Source organism: Nelumbo lutea, chromosome 1 (assembly GCF_056320005.1).
Source record: "Nelumbo lutea isolate HS-2025 chromosome 1, American lotus-T2T, whole genome shotgun sequence".
NCBI classification, from domain to species: Eukaryota; Viridiplantae; Streptophyta; class Magnoliopsida; order Proteales; family Nelumbonaceae; genus Nelumbo; species Nelumbo lutea.
This window is the reverse complement of record NC_142684.1, coordinates 120529542-120550881: the sequence shown is the minus strand read 5'-3', so window position 1 is coordinate 120550881 and position 21340 is coordinate 120529542. Positions and strand designations below refer to the sequence as shown.

Below are 21340 nucleotides of genomic sequence, written 5' to 3'. Positions count from 1 at the left end.
GAAATTAAAAGAATTAGTTCACGTGTTAACTTTATTTCCATAGTTGGCGTATTTATCCTTTTCCATAGTTGGCAAGAAGGGGCAGTGGACGTGGTCGTAAAGTGCAAGCCACGTAATCGGATCGTTCTTTTCCCTTTTTTTCCGATACCTCCGCCCCGAACATTATTAGCTGGGATTCTGGGTGGAGTTGCATTAGATATTAATAGCAGTTGCTGACATGGCGACCTTTTCATTTTAATGACACGTGTAAAAGCGAAGCCACGTGGAACGTTTTACGTCCCCAACAGCAGCACCGTCCCCAGATTCCGTCCTCTGTCTCCCTCTCTTGATTTCATACTCTTTTTCATCTCCCTCTTCTCTTCCAAATCTCTCCTCCAACTGAAACACAGCAGAAAATTCAAATTATTTACTTAGAGAATATTATTCTTTCTTTCCTTCGTTTTTTCTTAGACTTCGAGGAAAAATAGAAGGAAATCTCCGCCAAGCGACACCGACGAGACTGCCTGATCGAGAAATGCAGGGTTACAGGAGGGAGAGTAGTACGGGCTCCGAGCTGTCGGAACTAACCGGTCGCAGTTCTAGACATTTCCTTGGAGATGTCGAGGTTGAGATCCCCGTAATTTCTTTCTTTCTTTCTTTTTTACTTTGTTCATTCCTTTTGGTTGTTATTACTGAGTGTAGTTTTGGGGTTTCTGTAGAAGGCTGAACATGGATTGCTTGTTTTTGATCTTTTATGATTCTGGAGCTGATTTCTTAGATGAATCTTTTTTATGCCTGAAGTTCTAATTTATTTGCTTCACTGTTTCTAGAAGAGTTCCTTATTTTCATTTTGTTTTTTTTTTTTTTTCATGGTGCATTCTTACTGACTAAAGCTGGTTTTGAATCGCTTTTGACGGTTTCCAGAAGAGTTCCTTATTCTGATTTATCTTAAGGTTGTTGCTTTTGACGGAAGATATTTGTTTCAATTGACCACTTCTTAGATAGACAATATTTGCAGTTTGATGGGCTTCTAAGATTTAATGAGGTTTTCTGAAAGATATTGATCAACATGACAGTCAATCTCTTTTATGTTAGCAGAGGGATGAGCTTCTTTCTTTCTGTCTAATATGACAAAGTTTGATAAAGTAGATGACTAGTGCAGGTGTTGATAAGTTTCTCAAACAATAAAAGAATTATAACATGGGAAACTCTGTTATTCCAGATCGAGTGGTGATATTAGTTTCTAGGTTGTTCTGCCTAGATTTAATCACTTTGTCAATAGGAACTCAACGTGATTTTCCTTCTTGAGATTTTTTTTTTTCGTTGCTGGATTTCACGTGTGGACTTGCAGATGGAAGAGCCCATCTGGACAGATGAGAAGCACAGTTTGTACCTCAATTTCATGGAAGAATTGTTTGTTAAAGACCTTTATGACCACAAGTATGATTCCATAGACTTTCTTGGTTGGTGCCCACAGAAAGAAAACCTGCCAGATCGAAACTCATCAGGACAATCAAGTTCCGAAACCCCTATATCCTCTGGCAAGGTACAAAATATATTTTTCTTTCATAATTATATATACTATGTTCTCCAGGAATGGGTAAATATGTTCACCTGGTTTACTAATGTCTTATTATTGTATTTTATCATTTTTCTTATATTTTTTCCAGTTCACAGTTCTTCAAGATGGCTCATGGCAGACGAAATTTTTTGAAAGAGCTAAACCTCAATCAGGGAATGCAGGTGAGTGTTGTGGCTTTCTGGAAATTCCACAGATCCAATATTTCAGTTCTGCTGGGAAACACCAAGAAGTTACATCAGCCATTTCACAACAAAATGGTTCACTGCATACTTCTGCAGTTGGCATAAGAGGCAACAACACAGCGTCTCATGGAAAAACAACAAGCTCAAAACAGTTGTCAGTGTGTCAGTTTCACTTGTTTCATCAGGAATCTGTTGGGAACGGTACAGGTAGCTATCAACTGTAATTTTGTAACTGTCCATTCTTAGCCATTTCCACAGCGTAATTATACATACTGCTTAAGATGCATATCCACTTTGTTTACCCTTTCTATGCAATATGCATGCACCGTGCGTTTTTTCTTGAGTACTAACTGCTCCCTCCTTGAAAGAGAAACCAGTATTATGGTATGCCATACAAGTCCCATGAAATTATGCCTACTTATTTACCAAATAAAAAAAAATGAAATGATAAATGTGAAAGCCACTTGCATTGTTTTGAAAAGTTTAGTATGAAAATAATGTTTTTGGAAATCATTAATGAGGTAAAATCAGTAGGAGCTCCAACTTTATATTCAGATCATAGATGCACTACAAAATCTGGAATGGAATCATGCAAGTAGAATTATGAAGTAAAACCAGAGAAAATATTTACACTTAGATTATCAATGCACCAATGAAACCTGAACATAGAACCTAAATCTTAGATGCACCAATAGTCAGTGGAAATGTGGAACTTGAACTGGATATGACTAAATTGAAATATGGGGCAGACTTGTGGAGTGATATGATTTAGGTCCAAAGAAATATTCTGAACCCAGTGAACTCCCTTTAGGTATTTGAAACAACACTGGATGACCAATGAAACCTGAACACAACATCTAAATCTTAGATGCACCAATAGTCAGATCATGGATCACCATGAGATGAAAATGTAGAATTTGCAGTATCCATTTTCTTTTCCCTTCCTTTTCTTTGGGGGAAGGGGGTTAGATATATTCCGGGTGTTTGAGGTTTGGCTATATGAAGTAAGCTTTTCAGTGAATGAAATAAGCATGTATTACCTTTCTTCCCTTTGGGTATCAAAACCAAGGAGGAATTTTTTAGTTAGTGTTTTAAAATGTATCTAGGAAGAAAAATAAATGACTGTATTTAGTTCAATATGAAAAGTTTTGCATTTAGAGTGTGGAAGAAATCCTACGGTTCTATATGAAAAATACTCTTTTAGGCATTAGTAAACTATGTTAAACCAACCCTATGGAACAGCTTCAGAATGAAAGAATGACAATCACAGAACTTGGTTGCTAATGATAAAGTCCAACATATGAGCAACCCCCCCCCCCCCCGCAGGAAAGTAAATTAATTCTATAACCACCAACAATTATTATACTGTTAATTATTGTTACATATTTGTTGCTTATCTTTGCTTTCTATATTCTTTCTACCGTTGTTACTGTTTTTATCAAAAGCTGTTTTTATCTTTCCATTTGTTCAACATGTTCTCTTACTCTTTTTATCTTTGCATTACTCATAACTCCAATGCAGGCTATAGTTAAGTGAGTTGACATGTTTTTCTGTTTTAGAATTTCTGCGGAATGCAATCTACATTTAAGATAACCACGACTCCTTCTGTAGGGCTTGGCCCTCTTCTTCAGTCACTAGCCTTTTAAAAAAAGAAATAAAAAATAAACATAACCCATCAACAAGAATTGAATTCCTTTTACATAGGGTAAAATATAAAAACCTCCCTTGAAGTTTCACTTTAACAAAAACCTCCCTTGTAGTTTGAAAAAAACCACATTTACCTCCCTTGTACTCTTGAAAAAACCGCCATTTACCTCCCTTCCATCATTGTCCCAGTAACACAGACTTGGAAGTTACTAAGTTGCCCTAGTACTTGTTAGAGCATCTTTTGACGTAATTAAAAATACCAGATTTGCCCTTCTGGACTTCACTCGACCTGATGAGTTTACATAGTAAAGTTACTTTACTCTTTTCAATTTGACCCTAGGAAATTTTTTAGTTCAAAGTTCTTTTGGGGGTATTTTAGTAAATCCTCATCCAAATTGATAGACATTAGGTCAAAATGGGTATTTTCAAAAAAATAATGCCTTAGTTCAACATTTTCCATCTAGGACAATGACGGAAGGGAGGTAACTGCAGTTTTTTTTTCTCAAAACTACAGGGGAGGTTTTTGTTAAAATGAAACCTGAGAGGCCTTTATGATTGTCAAAACTTCAGGGTGGTTTTTATATTCTTACCCTAAAAAATAAGATGATTTCCTTTATAGCAATATGTTTAACATGCATCCCTTTTATTTTCTTTTAGTATATCTAATTGAGACTTCTTAATTTCATAGATCTTACAAAATCGTCTTAGATTTTATTTATTATCACAGTCATGATATCAGTATTTCTAATAATGTGTTTTGCAAGTCCTTTGTATGTTATGTACAACTTCAGTTTCTATCCTCTTATCTTTTTCTATATAGCCATCTTCACTACACTTTTTCTTGTAAGGCCTTGAATTTGAAAGGGAAAGTTAATTTATAGATCTTATTACATATTCTATTTGGGTTTAAAAATGAGGAGAAAGCATAGTAGAAATGAATGATGAGTTAAGTGAATAAAAATGTATAAGTTCTTAATAGAATTTTATAATTTGATATAATTACTATCCTCCGCTAAAAAAATCCCCAAAAGAAGAAAGAAGGAAACATTCCTGGCTCCACCCATGCCTTTGGTTTGACCTGCTAGCTATTACACCAAATTTGTGCTAATTAAAAAAGGAAATAAATGAAAGAAACTAAAAAGCATATCATAAAAATAAGGGAAAATTTCCAATTAGTACCCTGTACTTTGGGTCTAGTGCCACTTTTGTCCCTGAACTTTAAAACATGATAATCCAGTACCCAAATTCAAAACACAACAATCCAGTACCTGCCATTAACAGACCGTCAGTCAAGGCCATCACGTGACATAATGTGTGGTTTAAATAATTTAAAAATGGCAAAACTACCCTTTATGGTATTAGTTGGACCATTTTAACCTTTTCTTTTAAACGTTAAAAGAAAGGGAAAGGGTTCTTTTTCTCTTCAATTTGGGTTGAACGAATGAAGGAGACACGGAACAGAGCAACAGCGAACAAAAGCAGTGAACTCCCTCACTCTCAATTTTTTTTTCCTTTCTCTCTCTCTCTCTCTTTCTCTCTCTCTCTCTCTCTCATTCTCCCATCCTCTTTCCATCTCCTTCCCTCCTTTTCTTTTTTCTTTTTTCTTTTTCTTTTCTTCTTGGCGCCCCTGTTTCACCACCGCCGCTGCAACTCGAACCAGTGGTGGTAGCAACCTCCCTCCTCCATCCATTCCGTCTCCCCCCCCCCTTCTCTCTCTCTCATTCTCCCATCTTCTTTCCCTCTCCTTCCCTCCTTCCTTTTCTTTTTTCTTTTTTTTTTTCTTTTCTTGTCATCCCTGTTCCTCCACTGCCACTGCAACTCAAATCAGTGGCGGTAGCAACCTCCCTCCTCCATCCATCTCGGCTCCTCTCTCTCTCTCTCTCTCTCTCTCTCTCTCTCCTCTTATTCATTCTCTTCTTCACTGTCATTACCGTCCAGCAAACCAGATCTGAAACTCCCTCCTCTCATTCCCCCAAAACTGATACTCTCTAACCCTCCACTTTCCATCTTCTTCTTCTCTGAATTGAACCCATCCTCTTCTTTCTCTCCCCCCATTCTCCTTCCCAATCATTCCTTTGCAATCGAATCCGCTTCTGCAACCCAATCCACACAACTGTTGGTGCCGCCATGACGTTGTAAGCAAATATTCAACATAGCACCCCCTGCTGAAAGAACCCATGGAGCAATTGTCAATGCCTCCTTCTAACTGTGCTAAACCACCAGTCCCCATTGATCTTTAGCTTCCAATTGAAGTGCAGCCCACTGTCTTCCCTGCCCATGTCCATATTGCCAGCCCAACTTTTGAGTTTTCTCCTGTCCACTTGGAATCTCGACAGCATCGTTGTCATCTGCATCTGAACCCCTGAATGTCCAAGCAAAACTAGAGGCGTTTCCGGCATCGTTGTCCAAGAATTTCACCATCGAACCCTGCTTGACTAAACATGACCAGCTGTCAAGGTGTTCTTCTTGCTAAGTTCTTCAATGGAGAGTTACTAAATCGTTAAATCACCTGTGTTGAAAAGCTAAAGGGTAATGGCATCTTTTTGCATGCTGACTGATGGTCTGTTAATGGCAGGTACTAGATTGTCACGTTTTAAAGTTCAGGGACCAATGTGGTACTAGACCCAAAGTACAGGGTACTAATCAGGAAATTTCCCTAAAAATAGAAGTGAAAGAAACTATGGGACTGACTTCAAACCACCAAAGCTAAAAATAAAGATTATAAAAATTTATAATGCCCTCTTCACTGGATTTTTTCCTTTTTTTTTAATTTCACTGGATTTTATCTTCATTTATTGAATTAGTTGCAGACTCTTCATGATGAAAATCCTAAGTAGCTTTTACTGAAACGGATATTTTTTTAACAAGAAAAGCAAGGGGTAACACAACCTAACTAGCTATTTTAGCATATGAAATGAGCAAGACCACTTTTCCTGTGTAAACATTTATAATGCATTTTTTGGTGCTAAATTCCAGCCATTTTAGCTGCAACCTGGAATTTTCAAGCCTAGGGTTCTTCCTGTAACTGTAACAAGATCTCTATCTGGACCATTTACCATTTTTATAAGTTCATCTGATGCTGTAATTGAAACTTCTTTGGACAATTGTTTCTGTATCAGTGGTAATTCATGTCTATTGTATGTCTGTTTAAGTTTGTTCTGAAGCAAGAAGCCTTTAGGTATCCTACCTTGTCTATTTCCAATTTATCCAAAGTTTACTTTCTCTAATCTCTATTTGTTTTCTGTTTATTGTCACATCAGGTCCCTTTTTCTTTATACATCCATTACCTTATTGGAAGACCCTTCCCGTTCTCTGCTAATAAATTTTCTTTGGAATAGCCTAGTGGAATGAGGATAGTTGCTTTTTTTTATCACTATAAGGATACTTGCTCTTATTTACATACGAACTATGTTTAAAATCAAATATTCTCTAATCTCTAGGTGTTTTTGTATGTCACTTTTCATTCTCAGTGATCATTTATTTATTTATTTTCATGAGGGCGTTTTAGACAACCACCCTTCTTAATGTTGGTTAATAGAATTGTTAAACATGCCCATATATTTGTGTAAGCAGAATATTTCATTTTATTATTTACTGATTCTTTTTTTGGTAAAAATACAAAAATTATTTACTGATTCAAGCTGCAAAGAAGTCATTGCAAAGGTCTTTCATGGTTTAGGGTGAGTTACACCCTCTTTCTTATTGGCTAATGCTGGTGGGAAATAGCTTTGTCCTTCTCTCCCTCGGTTCTTCCTCTTGCTTAAGATTTGGCTAACAAATAGAGCCATAGTATCGTTTATAGTCATTTATTTCTGTTGATTGGACCCCATAGCATTATAGCTTTGAGATGGGAAACCTAGAATAAACGGGACTTCACTTTAGTCTCCTGTTAGATTTCTTTTAGCTCAAAAGCTCTAATAGATAAAACTTAGATTTAATGTGGCGCACCTTTGGCTTGGTTGCAGATCGAAATTACCACATCTAGTTATCTACTGCATGGTACCAGTTATAGAAAAAACTCCCTATGTTTCATGGTTTGCCACACAGTAACAAAGGGAAGGAATAAAGGCATTTTCTGTGTGGACAAGAAAAATTTACAAGGCCCCTACAATTAATTGGATGTGTATGCATGCATTTGGAGCATTCAATTGGTACGCCACTTGAATGACAACACAAAACTAAGAAATCAATGCAAGGGGTCAAACCTACCTACACATTACCACCCGATGTTGACCTTTTCCATCAGGGTTAAAATAGATGTGTTTTTATCTTCTCAGTGGATGGTAAATGTCACCCATCAGCATGGTTTTCAGTCATGAATTATCTTTGATCCAAGTGGGAGGTGGAGCAGAACCAGTGTTGGAGCAGAGGGGTCCTCAAGTGCCAGCCTTATCTCATAGGTCCAGAGCACATCTAAAGCATTTGTGCAGTGATATCAATAGATTACAAGCAGTCTGTAAGTTTTGTGATATCGATACCGAGGGATTGACTAAAGTTCAACGGTGCAATGAAACTTCTTTTCCACTATTATATTACCTTCTTCTTTATTGTCTCATCAAAGCTATTCGATCTTATTAATCCATGTTTTGTATGGTTATTGGATTCCTAGCATTTTCATGGAAAGAGGTTAGAGAAGGTGGAGACTTTCCCGTATGGTCCTGGGATATCTAAAATATATTCCTATATTTGTTGGAGTGAAGTTCTATACTGGATCAGCTCCCAAACGGCAGATTATATGTCCCAAAATAGGGTTACCTACAGTAGGGCAGTTAGTGCACCATGCTACGGACTAGATATTCCTTAATCGATCTGCTCTCCTATAGTAACCAAAACATTAAGGTTTTTCATCCATATTGGGCATACAAGTATGGCGAGTAATGGTTTTACATTGCTCTTTATTTGTGGTAATTTGTTGCTTAATTTTTTTTTTCTTTTTCCTGTACCGAAATGATTGGACTATTTCCACTGTTGCAGAGGTATCAGATCAGAACTTCATAGATGAAGACCAAGAAGAAAAGCTAAGCAGTCCATGCAGGACAAAGAGGATGAAGAGTGGGTTTGAATAGTTGGCAGCATTAAGCCGTGGGAATTGTATGTATGTGAAAATCACGTGTTTTGGAAAATCTAGCTTCCATATATACATATTACTCTGTTAACCATGTATGTTGGAGAATCTAACTTCCATTTTACTCTCTGTTAAATGTTGTCTCAGGTTGTTCCATTTGGGGAATCTTTATATCTGTGGATCCTAATGAAAGTTCTTCTCCGGTGAAACAACAAAAAGTTCATGGTGACTGCAATGGGGAATCATGGACAGTTTATTGTGACCAAAGTCAGGCTTCCAGGCATTGGTTAAGGTCAAGAGCTGAAATGGTAACATGCAACGTAGTGATTACTAAGGATTGAAGTTCTAAGAAAGTGAGAAGTTGGTATAAGGATATGGAAAGGACCAGTATTTATTACCAGGTTGAGAGATACATATAGAGAGATGAAGACAATGAGGCATCAAGGAGATTACTGCGCAGAGTAGCTAGCTTTACGCAATAATTTTGTCATGTCTAAATTCAGCGAATTAGGGCTTGCTATTCAAGATATTGGCGGTAGACAAGAGTTGACGACTTTAAACAGGTTAATAGCTGCATCGGAAGTATATATAGTATATATGTGTGTGTGTGCAATAGGAATACAAGTATTGAATTCCGGGTGCCTGAGAACAGTATAACATTGCATAATGCTTTCTCTTTCCATCTCTCCAAAATTCTCAAATTCTCTCTGATGTATTGACTTTTTTTTTTTTTTTTTCTTTTGGTACAGCGATGTATTGAATTGAAACCCTCACATGCATAAGGGAAGGCTGTATACCCTAGTACTCTACTACTACTTTTGTCTAATCTGCACACCGCATGCACATCTTAGCGTGCATTGGGGGCATCTCCTACTTGTCATTGGGAGATGTTTGTTCTGTGGGGTGCATTCTGTGGGGCACAGTTGTGAATTCCCTTTTATCCTCTTCAAACCCATTAGAGCTGCAAGGCAAAAAAAAGTATAAAGGCAAAATGAGTACAGATGAAGTGCCCAATTTGTTTGAAATGGAATCCTAGCGTGAAGGTTTAATGGGCTTTAATGAAATATTTTAGTATTTCGATACAAATGGTTGGTGTGATGTTAATGAGCATCTTATAATTACAAGAATGCCATTATTTGTTTTTTTAAAGTGATATTATTTGTAACCTTTAGTTTTTTTATTAATTATAAGAATGCCATAAAACAATCATTGATTTTTTTAATTGTGCATATCATATAATTACATTTGTTATCTACAAGAATGTCATTGAAAGCAATATGCCACATTTTTCATTTATTACCTCCCCCCTCTTTTTAGGGTTGTCAAAGGATGTTCTTAATATTTTTTCTCAATTCTTATTAGGTTAGAGTCGGTTCCACCCGATCATATATTAAATATATAATATATGAAATAAATTAGGGTAAATTACAGATACCCTATACTTTGAGTGATAGGTACTTGAATTTTCAATTGTAACACTTGAATAACTCTCAAAAATAGACACTAGCGTTCATTATCCATGTTTCTATGTATGATAAAATTATTGAAATGCCCATATAATTTTTAAATTATTAAAATAAAAAAAAATGTCCAAAACAGCACTGATTAAAAGCACTTCACTGATAAGGGTAATAAATCGCAAAAGTAAAACCGTCATCAGAATTACCTAGTTACATCTCGGAAGGGTCCGGAACGATATGTATCGGCATAACAATACTTTGAACCTTGGTTAAACATTAAACATGTGTATAGTTGTCTTTTCCCTCTTCAAGCCCAAGGATCCAAGACTCGCGTTAGCGCCATCCAGTTTCACACCTTCCCGTCTCCAACAACACTGGGGTCAAGGTGTTAGCATCCTTTGCGGTGGTGGGGCAATCGCCAATGTGACGTTGCGTTAGCCTGCAACAGCACCAGTGTCATGGGGATAATTGTTGGGGCCCCGTGCGACACTTCAAAAGGGCAAGTAAGCCCTTACACGCTTATGGGCTCACTCGACTACTTACCTCCCCTCAAAGAGTACGTTAAGCTTTTGGGGGAGTGACAATAAGAAACATCAAAAAGGTGGGAAATCATACTACAGTATTACAATAATGTCATTGGCAATCCCCCCATACAAAAGTACATGCATAGCCCACCCATGACACACTTGGACATTGGAGTGGTGGCTGTAGGCACGTTGGTTGGCACTTGATGGCACGACGAAGAGAACACTTGTTATAGTCTCTCCCACTCAATTCAGTCTTCGTCCTCGAAGACTAGTTTCTGCTTGAGGTTTGAACTTGTTGGTGAAGGACGGTTCTTCGACTGCTGCACGAACAAGGTTTCTTCCAAGGCCCAGATAGGAGGTTGAGTAGATGGCTAGTGGATGTTCCGGATGGTGGGAAAACCTATGGCTAGTCCCTAAGTTAAGTCCCTGCCTGGCTGCTTCAAGGTAGGATTTTGGATGGTTCCCAATGGTGGTATGAAAATTGGTGGCCAAGGCTAGGTCAAAATGGTATTTTGGATTATTAGGGTGTTGGTTCCCATAAATTTGTCCCCAAGGGTGACTCACAGGGCTACTACGAGATTTAGTTTGAGGGATGATGTGAATGTGATCCCTAAATGGTTTGGGTGGCACTCACTCTCCCCGGTGGTTGTGGTAGTAGATGTGGGCAAAGTTTGACATGGCCTTAGGTCTTCTATTGGGCCCACCAATTGTGGGTGTGTGCGGCTTCTGCTGCAAAGGTGGCTTCCGCTGCTGTTGTTGTGGCGGCATTGGCACTAACATTGGCGCTGGCGCTGACTTCTTCCTAGAGTTGCTACGATCACTTCTGGTTGCACTGGTGGTGGTTGTAGATCTCTCTGCCATCAATGGTTGAGGGTGGTGTTGGAGTTGCAAGGCAGAGACTTCCTTCTTCTTGGTGTTGGTGGTGGCGATCATGTTGACCATGCAAGGTGACTGCTTGTCCAAGATCATCAGGGTGTCGAGGTGAGGCGCCGGCGCCGCTTTTGCCTGTATCATGAAGTCCATTCCAAGGACAATATCAAAATCATCTATGTGGACGGAGGAAAGGTCAATCTCTCCATCCTAGGTGCCGAGTTGTAGTCTTACTCGACGGGCCATGCCTTCAGTAGGTTTGGCACCTGTGTTAACTGCTTTGAGCCAGCCAGGCATAAGTCTCTTGGCCTCTGCAATGGATATGAAGTTGTGAGTGGCCCCTGTGTCAACTAGGGCTCTGGTTGGCCTCCCGCCAATGGTTACATCAACATGCCTCAGTCCTCTCTTGACTGAGGAGGGCTGTTTGGAGGTAGCCCCTTTCTTCATCATGGCATTGAAAAGTTGGAGGGCTCCCACTCTTGGCGCCTGGGTACTCCGTTCCCCATCACTCTGTTCATCATCACTTAGCTTGACAATGAGGGCATTCAGTTTTGCTCGCTTTGGGCAATTCCTAGTGAAGTGCTCCTCCCCACAAATGTAGCAAATGGGAGGACGGTTTAGTCTCCCTTGATATTTGTTGTTGTAGTAGCTTTGACTTCCTTGTGGCTGCTTCCCCTTGTGGTACTCGACTGGTTTGTGGTTGAAGGGTGGCTTCTCTTTCAGAGGACTGGGTTGTCTATTTCCCCCACTCAAATGTGTGGTACGCGGGCTGGTTGGTCTGCTTCCTTCGTCATCCGACAATCTCTGTTCACTAAGTTGTTTGGCCACAGCCATGGCGGAGGCAAGATCCTAAACATTGCGTCGTTGAAGCTCAAGCTTGGCCCAAGGCTTTAGACCATCCATGAAGTTGAATAATAAGTCATTGTCTAACATATCGGTGACTTCTAATGTGAGGGCTGAAAACTCTTTGACATAGTCATGGAGGGAGTCACCGTGCTTGACAATCTTCATCTTGTGACGAGTGAGGTATTCCACATTCTCTGGGTAGAGCTGTCTCTTCAGCTCTCTTTTAAAGTCAGCCCAGGTACGGATTATACACGTACCACGTTCTATATCAACACACCTTCTGCGCCACCACAACATAGCGACATCAGTCAAATACATAGTAGCAGTGTGTACCTGAGTCATTTCATCAGTCACATTGGCAGCGGTAAGGTACTGTTCCATTTGCCACAGGAAGTTGTCGAGCTCTCGTGCATTGTGGGTACCCGAATAGGGGGTTGGCTCCCTAATCTTGATGTGGGAGGGAGTATGTGTAAAGGAAGTGCTGGCTGAATTAGCGATGACCCTCTTCAGGATTGCACATTCTGCTTTGAGCTCCTCTAATTGAGCTTGGGTGTTGGAGGAGGTACATGCGGCGGACTTCATTGAGGCCCACTCCGCTCTCGTTTCATCTAGTTGGGCCTGGATGGCCATTGATGTGGAGGTGCTTCTTCTCCATGTTGCCCACTTGTTCTTCATCTCATCGAGTTGGGCTTGAAAACTATCAAGCCTGTCTTGGACCTACGAGTTGGAGGAGCTTGCTTCTTGTTGGCGCGCAGTGTTGCAAATTTGCTTGAGTGTGCCATTGATTATGTCTCGGACCTCGTCCACGACTCCTCTAAAGCGACCTTCAATCTCGACCAGTGTGTTGTCCATGGCTTCCATGTTTTGATGCAGCTCGTCTATCGAGTCTTGCATCTCACCTACGGTGGCTTCGCAACGTAGCATGCACAACTCAACGGCTGCATGCTTGTTGGAAGATTTCTCACATTTGTTGGGCTTCGGTTCCTTGTCCTTGTTGATGTCATTGGCGGGCGCATCATCGACCTCATGGGTTGTGGGGAGTCCATACTCGATCTCCTCCACGATGTCCCTGTTGTGCTTCATGTTGTCACTCACGTCACGGGTCGAATGGCTTAAAAGGAGCTCCTGCTCTGATACCAACTGTCACGGAGATAATCGTTGGTGCCCTGTGTGGCACTCGAAAGGGGCGAGTAAGCCTTTAGACGCTTATGAGCTCACTCGACTACCTACCTCCCCTCAAAGAGTACATTAAGCTTTGGGGGGAGTGACAATAAAAAACATATAAAAGGTGGAAAATCATATTACAGTATTACAATAATGCCATTGGCAATCCCCCAATACAAAAGTACATGCATAGCTCACCCATGACACACTTGGACACTGGAGTGGCGGCTATAGGCACATTGGTTGGCACTTGATGGCGCGGCGAAGAAAACACTTATTACACCAGGGCATGTTTATGCAGTGATGCTGTACATTCGCTTCGAGATACTTTTACTATCGGGAACACTTCCGCCGCTGGCTGAACCTAAACCTGGAGCAGGTGGATTGACGATATTTTTGGCAGGAGGGCAAGAACAGTTAGTTGGGGGCCACGTTGTGGGGTCTTTGATCGCTTCAAGTCCAATGATGCTAATGGCTACATCATGGAGGAAGAGGAGTCACTGGTGCTGGTCATGCCTACAGCGTCACAATCATCCGATGTTACAAGTGGCGGCCTTGTTGGTTCGCAGTTGAGTGAGATTACAGATGGAAGCGATGGAGGAGGAGGAGGTGGTGGTGGTGGTGGTGGTGAGGCAAGTGGAAGCCTGTCTTGCCCATTTCATTTCATATATAGCAAAGCAAAATTAAGAACTATATAGAATAAAGAAAATAGTTGTACTTTCATAGGGGATACAACTCGTGTTATATATGCATGCAAAAGGGAAAAAACAGATGAAGCCTATCCAACTAACAGATAAAATCCAGTGTGAAAGAACTGAATCAAAGGAGATGGTATTTCTGTGACGCGCAACCTCGAGAACAGAGTAGTGCAGCGGAAGTAGCAAAAACTAAAACAACCAAGAATCTAACTTTGGTTATGCCGATGACTTTACTCTGTATTTTCATCGAAGAAGTGATGATGGGTGGGAGACTGGGCGGTTGATGCCTTATGGTGTGTTCGACTACGGTCCTGCCATTTCTCCTTCTGAGATTTGGATGGTTGTGGCTTTGTCTGCGAAGAAAGGACGAGACGGGGAGGTTGAAGAGCTTATTACAGGTATCTATATTTTCAAGACTCAAGATGGGTCCGAGAGGATAAAAGTGGTTGAATATGGTGGTTAGCCATGTTGGGTCGATGACTTTAATCTGTAGTTTCATAGAAGAAGTGACGATAGCTGGTGGAGTGTCTACAAAGTGTTCCTTCCTCAACACGGGACGGAACAATTCATCCCGGGTTAGTGGTAGTAGAATGAGAAGGGTAGTGGGCACTCAAGTGTTGCAATTAAAAGTGACTCGAGAACTGATCAATTTGGTTCCAAGTCTAAAATTATAAACCCTATTAGGTCTGATTCAATTCGAGGTCTTTACTAATTCTTGTTGGGTTGATTTTGGATCTACTTGGACTCGACCCATTGACAACCCAATCTCTCTATCCACTCCCACTATGATACTATTTTTAAATTTTCATTTATCTTCAACCACTCTCTCAATGAACTTTTACAAGATAATGGATGTTTAATATATTTTTTTAATTAATTAAGTCTTCTAATTATGTTTAATCTAGGCAAGCCCCAAGCTGGGATTGAAGTATTGGAAACAAACTCAATTTGGAAACTTGTGGGCCTAATGCACACTCTCAAGCCCAAGGACAGGCTTGAACAAAAAACCTAGGCCCAAGCCTTGAATTTTGAGTTTAAGTTGGTTGGGCCCAAGTTTGACTTGAGAATTTGTTAGCCTAATGTGAGATCAGGCTAAGCTAAAGTATTGGGCCAAAACTTGGGCTAAAAATTTATAGGATAAGTCTAAACACAAAACTTAGGACCAAGCCTAGAATTTTTGGGCCAAACCAGGCCTTTTCAACTACATATTTTTAACATCTCAATCCAATTCCATGGAACAAAAACAAACTAATGTTTTAAAACATCTTCTCTTCCGTCACTACACTTGTTAAAATGTCTTAATGCATATCATATGTTAAGCTATTTAATTCTAATTAAGTGTATTTTTTAAGATTTTATTAATTATTTTAAAGTTATTAATTATAATTATAAAATGATTTTTTTAATTTGATAATTAATGTAATTTAAGTATTTAATTAGATTAATTAAATTAATAATTAATTAATTTACCATATTTAATCAGTTAAATTAAATTAATTTGCTTCATTTACCCAAATAACTAATTTTAAATCTGCCTCGATGAATAAAATTGCCTATAATCTGATTGGATTGAAAGTTTGGAACAGACCATGCTTTCTGTTCAGAAACCATGTACTAAAGACGTTTAAATGCCATTTCAAAAACGTTAGTATTATTTGGTCTTTTCTTTGGAAAAGGTGGACTGTGGTCAGGCCATTCGAGAAAATTGTTTGTTAAGAGATTACCCTCAACTTTCTATTTGTCATTTATTTTCCGTCAAACTTTACACATCGGCAGTACTTTGCATTTAGGCCTAGTGCCAATTTTGTCCCAAACCTTAAAATGAGAAGAATCACATGGCAGTATATGCAGTTTGAATATTTTCAATATGACATTATTCAGACCGTTTTACCCTTTTCCAAAAAGAAAGGAAAATTTTCCCCTTCTTCGTTTTGAGTTGAAGGAGCAAGACTGGTTTCTTCATTCCAAACACCCACAAGGCTCCATTGAGCAAGGCTGGTTTCTTCATTCCCAACACCCGCAAGCCTCCATTGTTAAACATATGCCATTCATCCATCTCGGTCATGTTTACTTAAAATAAGGGAATAAAAAACATTAAAAAATCTTGCATCAAAATCAACCAGAAGTTGATGTATTATAATGATATCAGTAAAAAAACATAGAAAATAATAGAAAAAATAGCAAAAAAAAAAAACATACCTTGATTGTCTCTTTTGGCATCGGCAACAAGAGGTCGTCTTTTCCGGCAATGGTTGAGCCGAATGGGTTCCGGAAAATATCATGGGAAGCCATGCAGCAATAGTGTAACGTGAGTAGGCTGTGTGGAAGAAATGGCATTTGTGTCTGCACGCCAATGCCCAGGTGCTCATGCCCACCTGGTTACTGTTGGTATATTGATGGTATAGAAGAGTAGAGTATATGATAGGAATTAGGAGAGAAATGTTCAGTAGCTTTTGTATTTTTTGTTTCTCTCATGCACATTTGCAATACAAGAGGTTGTATTTATAGTAGTTAAATTCGGTGGTTGCAAGGTAAACCGACTTTACATTTGTGGTTAATATTATTTGCTCTAGATCCTTCTTTTACTGAAGGAATTTTGACCACACAAATTTACTTGCTTCTCAAGTATAACTAGGAAGTTCTAGAGTAAAGTATTCTAGAAATGTGTAGCAACTTCTAATACTCCTCCTTGGTGCACATTTCAATAACTCCAATCTGTCTCGTAATAGTTTGAACTTGCTTTTTGGTAGTGCATTTGTGAATATGTCTGTTGATTGCTCTTTAGTCTTGCAGAGTTTGAGTTCTATTTATTTGTTTGCTTCAGCTTCTCTGATAAAGTGATACTTGATGCCTATATGTTTGGTTCTGCTGTGAAATACAAGATTCTTTGCCATTGCTATAGCTGATTTGCTATCGCAATAGATTCCTGTAGCTTCCACTTGTGGTTCTCCCATATCTTCAAGTATTCTTTTTAGCCATATAGCTTGGCTTGTTGTCATTGTTGCTGCAATATACTCTGATTCAGTTGATGATTGTACAACTATTGCTTGTTTCTTTGATGCCCAAGAAAATATCCCTGATCCAATTGTGAAAGCATATCCTGATGTGTTTTTCATGTCGTCTACTAATCCAGTCGAGTCACTATCTATGTAGCCAATTAGTTTTGAGTCATGCGTGACTCCGTACTATATTCCGTAGTTCTTTGTTCCTTTCAAGTATCTAAATACTCTCTTGGCTGCTCCATAGTGAACTTGACTTGGACTCTGCATGAATCCTGATAGCAGACTAACTGCATACATGATGTCTGGTCTTGTAGATGTTAAATAGAGTAAGCTTCCAATTATACTTTGAAATTGTGATTCATTTGCTTTTGGTGAGCCGTCTTCTTTCTTGAATGCTTTATTGTTGTCTAATGGAGTTGATACTGTCTTGCAGCCCTCCATTTTGAATTTCTTCAAGAGAGTCTCTGTATACTTCTTTTGTGAGATGAAGATCCCATCTTCTTCTTGAGTTATTTCGATCCTGAAAAAGTAGTGCATTAAACCTAAATTGGTCATCTCAAAAGTCTTCATCATGTCTTCTTTAAATTTCTTGATCATCTTCTCATTAATTCTTGTGTAAATGAGATCATCGGCATATAAAGAGACAATAAGTGTGTCATTTGTACCTTGAGTTTTGATGTAGAGTGTTGGCTCACTATTGCTCCTCATGAATCCTTGTTCAAAGAAGTAGCTACCGATTCTACTGTACCAGGCTCACGGAGCTTGCTTTAGGCCATATAATGCCTTCTTTAATATGAGAACTTTATCTTCTTGTTCTTGCACCACGAACCCTTGAGATTGCTCCACATAGATTTCTTCCTTAAGGTAGCCATTGAGGAACGCTGACTTCACATCTAATTGGAAAATCTTCAATTTCTTCTATGCAGCTAGTGCAATCAATGCCCTGATTGTGTCAAGGTGTGCAACTGGAACAAATGCCTCATTGTAGTCAACACCATATTGTTGTGAGTATCATTTGGCAACTAACCTTGCTTTATGCTTTTGGATTGAGCCATCTGAGTTAAGCTTTGTCTTGTAAACCCACTTAACTCCTATAGTGTCTTTGTTTTGTGGACGATCTACAAGTTCCCATGTCTCGTTTTTCTCAAAAATCTTTATCTCTTCGTCCATAGCTATTCTCCATACTTCTTTCTTAAAAGCTTCTTCAAAGCTTTTTGGCTCCATAAGCATCAAGTTGCATGTCTCGTATATCTCTGTTAAGGATATATCTTGTCTTGGTGGCGAGTATGGAGGAGATTCTGAGGCTTGTACTAGATCTAATTGTATTGTTGGTTGAGTTGGCGATCCAGTTTGATCATAGCCTTCTTCAATTTCTTGTCTTGGTAATAGGGCCATGTTGATACTCTTTCTTTCAACTTCTTCAGTCTCCCAATTGTATGCAACATCTTTGTCGAATCTTATGTCTCAACTGATTATGAGCTTCTTTGTTCTTAAGCTATAGACTCGATGGTCTTTTGATTAAGTGATATAGCCTAAGAACATTCCTTTCTCAGTCTTCTCGTCCAGCTTGCCTCTTTTCTCTTGTGGAATGCGAGTGTAGCATATGTAGCCAAAAACTCTGAGATGCTTTGCTGATGGCTTTTGCCCACTCCAAGCTTCGATCGGTGTCTTATCTTGCACAACTTTGGTTGGACATCTGTTGAGCAAGTAGACTGCAGTGCTTACTGCCTCTGCCCAAAAAGTTTTTGAAAGACCCTTCTCCATGAGCATGGCTCTTGCTATCTCCATAATTGTTCTGTTTTTTCTTTTGGATACTCCATTTTGTTCTGGTGCATATCCGATTGTGAGTTGATGCTCCATGCCTTCATCTTCATAGAACTTGTTGAACTTATTAGAAGTGTATTCTTTGCCTTTGTCACTTCTTGTTGTCTTGATGTTGTGACCACTTTGCTTCTCGACACGGGTTTTGAATTTCTTAAAAATATCGAAGACTTGCGATTTATCTCACAAAAAAGTAAACCCATGTCATTCTAGTATAGTTGTTGATGAAGAGAATGAAGTACCCATTTTGATCATTTGATGGAGTACATATTGGACCGCAAACATCTGTATGGATTAACTCTAGTGGCTCTTTGGCTCTCCAAGCTTTTCCAGATGGGAAAGGTTGTCGATGTTGTTTCCCGAGCATACACCCTTCGCAGACATTGTTGAGCTCCTTGATTGCTGGTAGGTTTCGCATCATGTTCTTCTGTTGAAGGATCTTTAATCCATGGAAGTTGAAATGTCTGAACCTTTTATGCCATAGCCACGACTCGTCCACTTGCACTTGCATTGCTACATTGCTTGCATATCTCCATTGTATGGAAAAACATCTATTTTCTTTCATTTTTATTTTTGCAATTTCAAGGGATTTGTCTTGCTTGTCGTAGATTGTGCAAGAATCTCCCTCAAAATGTAAAGAGTATCCTTTCTCCATCATTTGACCTACACTGAGTAGGCTTTGATCAATGTTGGGGACCAAGAGTACATCATTGATGTATTTCTTGCCTTGTCTAGTGTCAATGACAATGGTGCATTTGCCCGTTGCTTCCATGAAGTCACCATTACCAATTTTGACTTTTGTCTTGACTTTATCAAGAGTATAAAAGATGCTTTCATTTTTTGTCATGTGGTTATTGCACCCACTGTCTAGATACCAAGTGTCATTCTTTTCTTCTAATGCAACTTGGCAAACGTAGAAGAGATTATTCTCATCATTTTTCTCTTCTAAAAAGTTAGCTTGATGGAATTTCTTCAAACGACAAGTTTTTTCAACGTGCTTGAACTTTTTAAAATTTTGGCACTGGGGTTTTCCTTTAAACCAACAATCTTTCTTCAACTGGTTTTTTCTTTTACAAATACCACATGGAGGATACTTGTCATTATTTTCCTTTTGTTTTCCTTGTGACTTTCTCCCATCAGCTTTTGATTTATGAGACTGCAAATTAATTTTAAACTGAAAGGCATTTTCAGTCGAATTTTCATTATGCCTATCTCGCCTATTTTCATGTGCTTCAAGAGAGCCCATTAATTCAGTTGGTGATAAAGTTTCTAAATCATTTGTTTCTTCTATCACAAAAATTATTGCATCATAGTTTTTTGTACAAGAAATTAATATTTTTTCGACTATTTATTGTCAGAAATAATTTCCCCATAGGCTCTCATTTGATTTACTATTTCTTTTATTCTAGAATAGTAATCTTTTGCGGTCTCATTATCCTTCATCTTAAGATTTTCAAAATCTCTTCTAAGTTTTTGTAGTTTAATAGTGCGTACCTTGATAGTTCCTTGGAACTCCTCCTGCAATGTGTCACATGCTTCTTTTGCAGTTGATGCACCCATAATTCAAGGAAATATATCGTTTGCCATTGCTTGCTGCAAGCAAAATAACGCTTGAGAATCTTTTTGTTGATTCTCTTCTTGGACCTTCTTTTGATTTGTTGAGAGAGTAGAAGTGTCTTCAGGAATACTGAATCCTTCAACAATTTTTCATAGATTTTGTGATAAAAAATAGAACCTCATTTTGATGGACCAAAATTCATAATTTTCTCCATGAATAATTGGAAGAGAAAGACAAGAAAGATTGGAACGGGTATTCATAATGAGTAGGAAGGATTACACCCAGTGTTGATCAAACAAAGCTCTGATACCACTATTGGTATATTGATGGTATAGAAGAGTAGAGTATATGATAGGAAGTAGGAGAGAGAATGCTCAGTAGCTTTTATATATTTTTTTCTCTCGTGCACATTTGCAATACAAGAGATTGTATTTATAGTAGGTAGAGTCGGTGGTTGCAAGGTAAACCGACTTTACATTTGTGGTTAATGCTCTAAATCCCTTTTTTACTGAAAGAATTTTGACCACACAAATTTACTTGTTTCTCAAGTATAACTAGGAAGTTCTAGAGTAAAGTATTCTAAAAATGTATAGCAACTTCTAATAGTTATGACTTACGAGAAGAAGAACCCAAATGTCTGGAGCGAAGGTTGCAAGCCGAAGTTCAATCAGACCTGCCACCATCCTGGGTTGGTGAAATTCGTGGAGCCTCCCCACACAGATTTCTATGGGTTTGATATTAAAACTGAAACCTTCTTACCCTTAGAATCTTGCAGGAATCTCTGCATGCAAATGTGCTCTTGTGTGACCTTTACTTACAGGCTATCAGGAGAACAATATTGCTTCTTGAAAAGTGCACTCTATAATGGATACACCTCTCCGGCCTTTCCGGCTACCATATATTTGAAGCTGACCAGAAATTAGGAGTATCACCAACATC

At 38.8% G+C, this 21340-nt stretch overlaps 1 protein-coding gene and 1 long non-coding RNA gene across 12 annotated transcripts; one reads left to right on the top strand and one right to left on the bottom strand.

The window, feature by feature from the left end:
• The first annotated feature begins 300 nt into the window (after positions 1-300).
• LOC148877156 (cold-regulated protein 27-like) lies at positions 301-9267 on the top strand. 11 transcript variants are annotated; one of them, XR_016112206.1, is made up of 7 exons: positions 352-616; positions 1331-1525; positions 1650-1722; positions 1840-1950; positions 8365-8481; positions 8603-9018; positions 9205-9267. XR_016112206.1 is itself a non-coding variant. In XM_088981987.1 (6 exons), exons 1-5 carry the CDS (start codon positions 515-517, stop codon positions 8454-8456), a joined length of 561 nt encoding a protein of 186 aa, XP_088838113.1. In that variant the 5' UTR covers positions 301-514; the 3' UTR covers positions 8457-8485; positions 8603-9267. The 11 variants fall into 11 exon arrangements, 8 of the variants coding, with proteins under 8 accessions (XP_088838113.1, XP_088838100.1, XP_088838075.1 ...); XR_016112205.1 differs by having other exon boundaries at positions 8365-8485; XM_088981987.1 differs by having other exon boundaries at positions 301-604; positions 8365-8485; positions 8603-9267.
• Positions 9268-15728: 6461 nt separating this feature from the next.
• LOC148877155 (uncharacterized) lies at positions 15729-16493 on the bottom strand. Its single transcript, XR_016105309.1, has 2 exons — positions 16220-16493; positions 15729-16090 (listed from the first exon to the last, which is right to left on the bottom strand). It is a non-coding gene; the product is annotated as an uncharacterized LOC148877155 (long non-coding RNA).
• Between the last annotated feature and the right edge of the window lie 4847 nt (positions 16494-21340).

Bases quoted from the DNA above. Each gene is read 5' to 3' on its own strand.
- LOC148877156 (XM_088981931.1), top strand. From the start codon at position 515: ATGCAGGGTTACAGGAGGGAGAGTAGTACGGGCTCCGAGCTGTCGGAA. The intron at 617-1,330 runs GTAATTTCTTTC...GTGGACTTGCAG, and splicing joins ATGTCGAGGTTGAGATCCCC to ATGGAAGAGCCCATCTGGAC. The intron at 1,951-8,364 runs GTAGCTATCAAC...CCACTGTTGCAG, and splicing joins ATCTGTTGGGAACGGTACAG to AGGTATCAGATCAGAACTTC.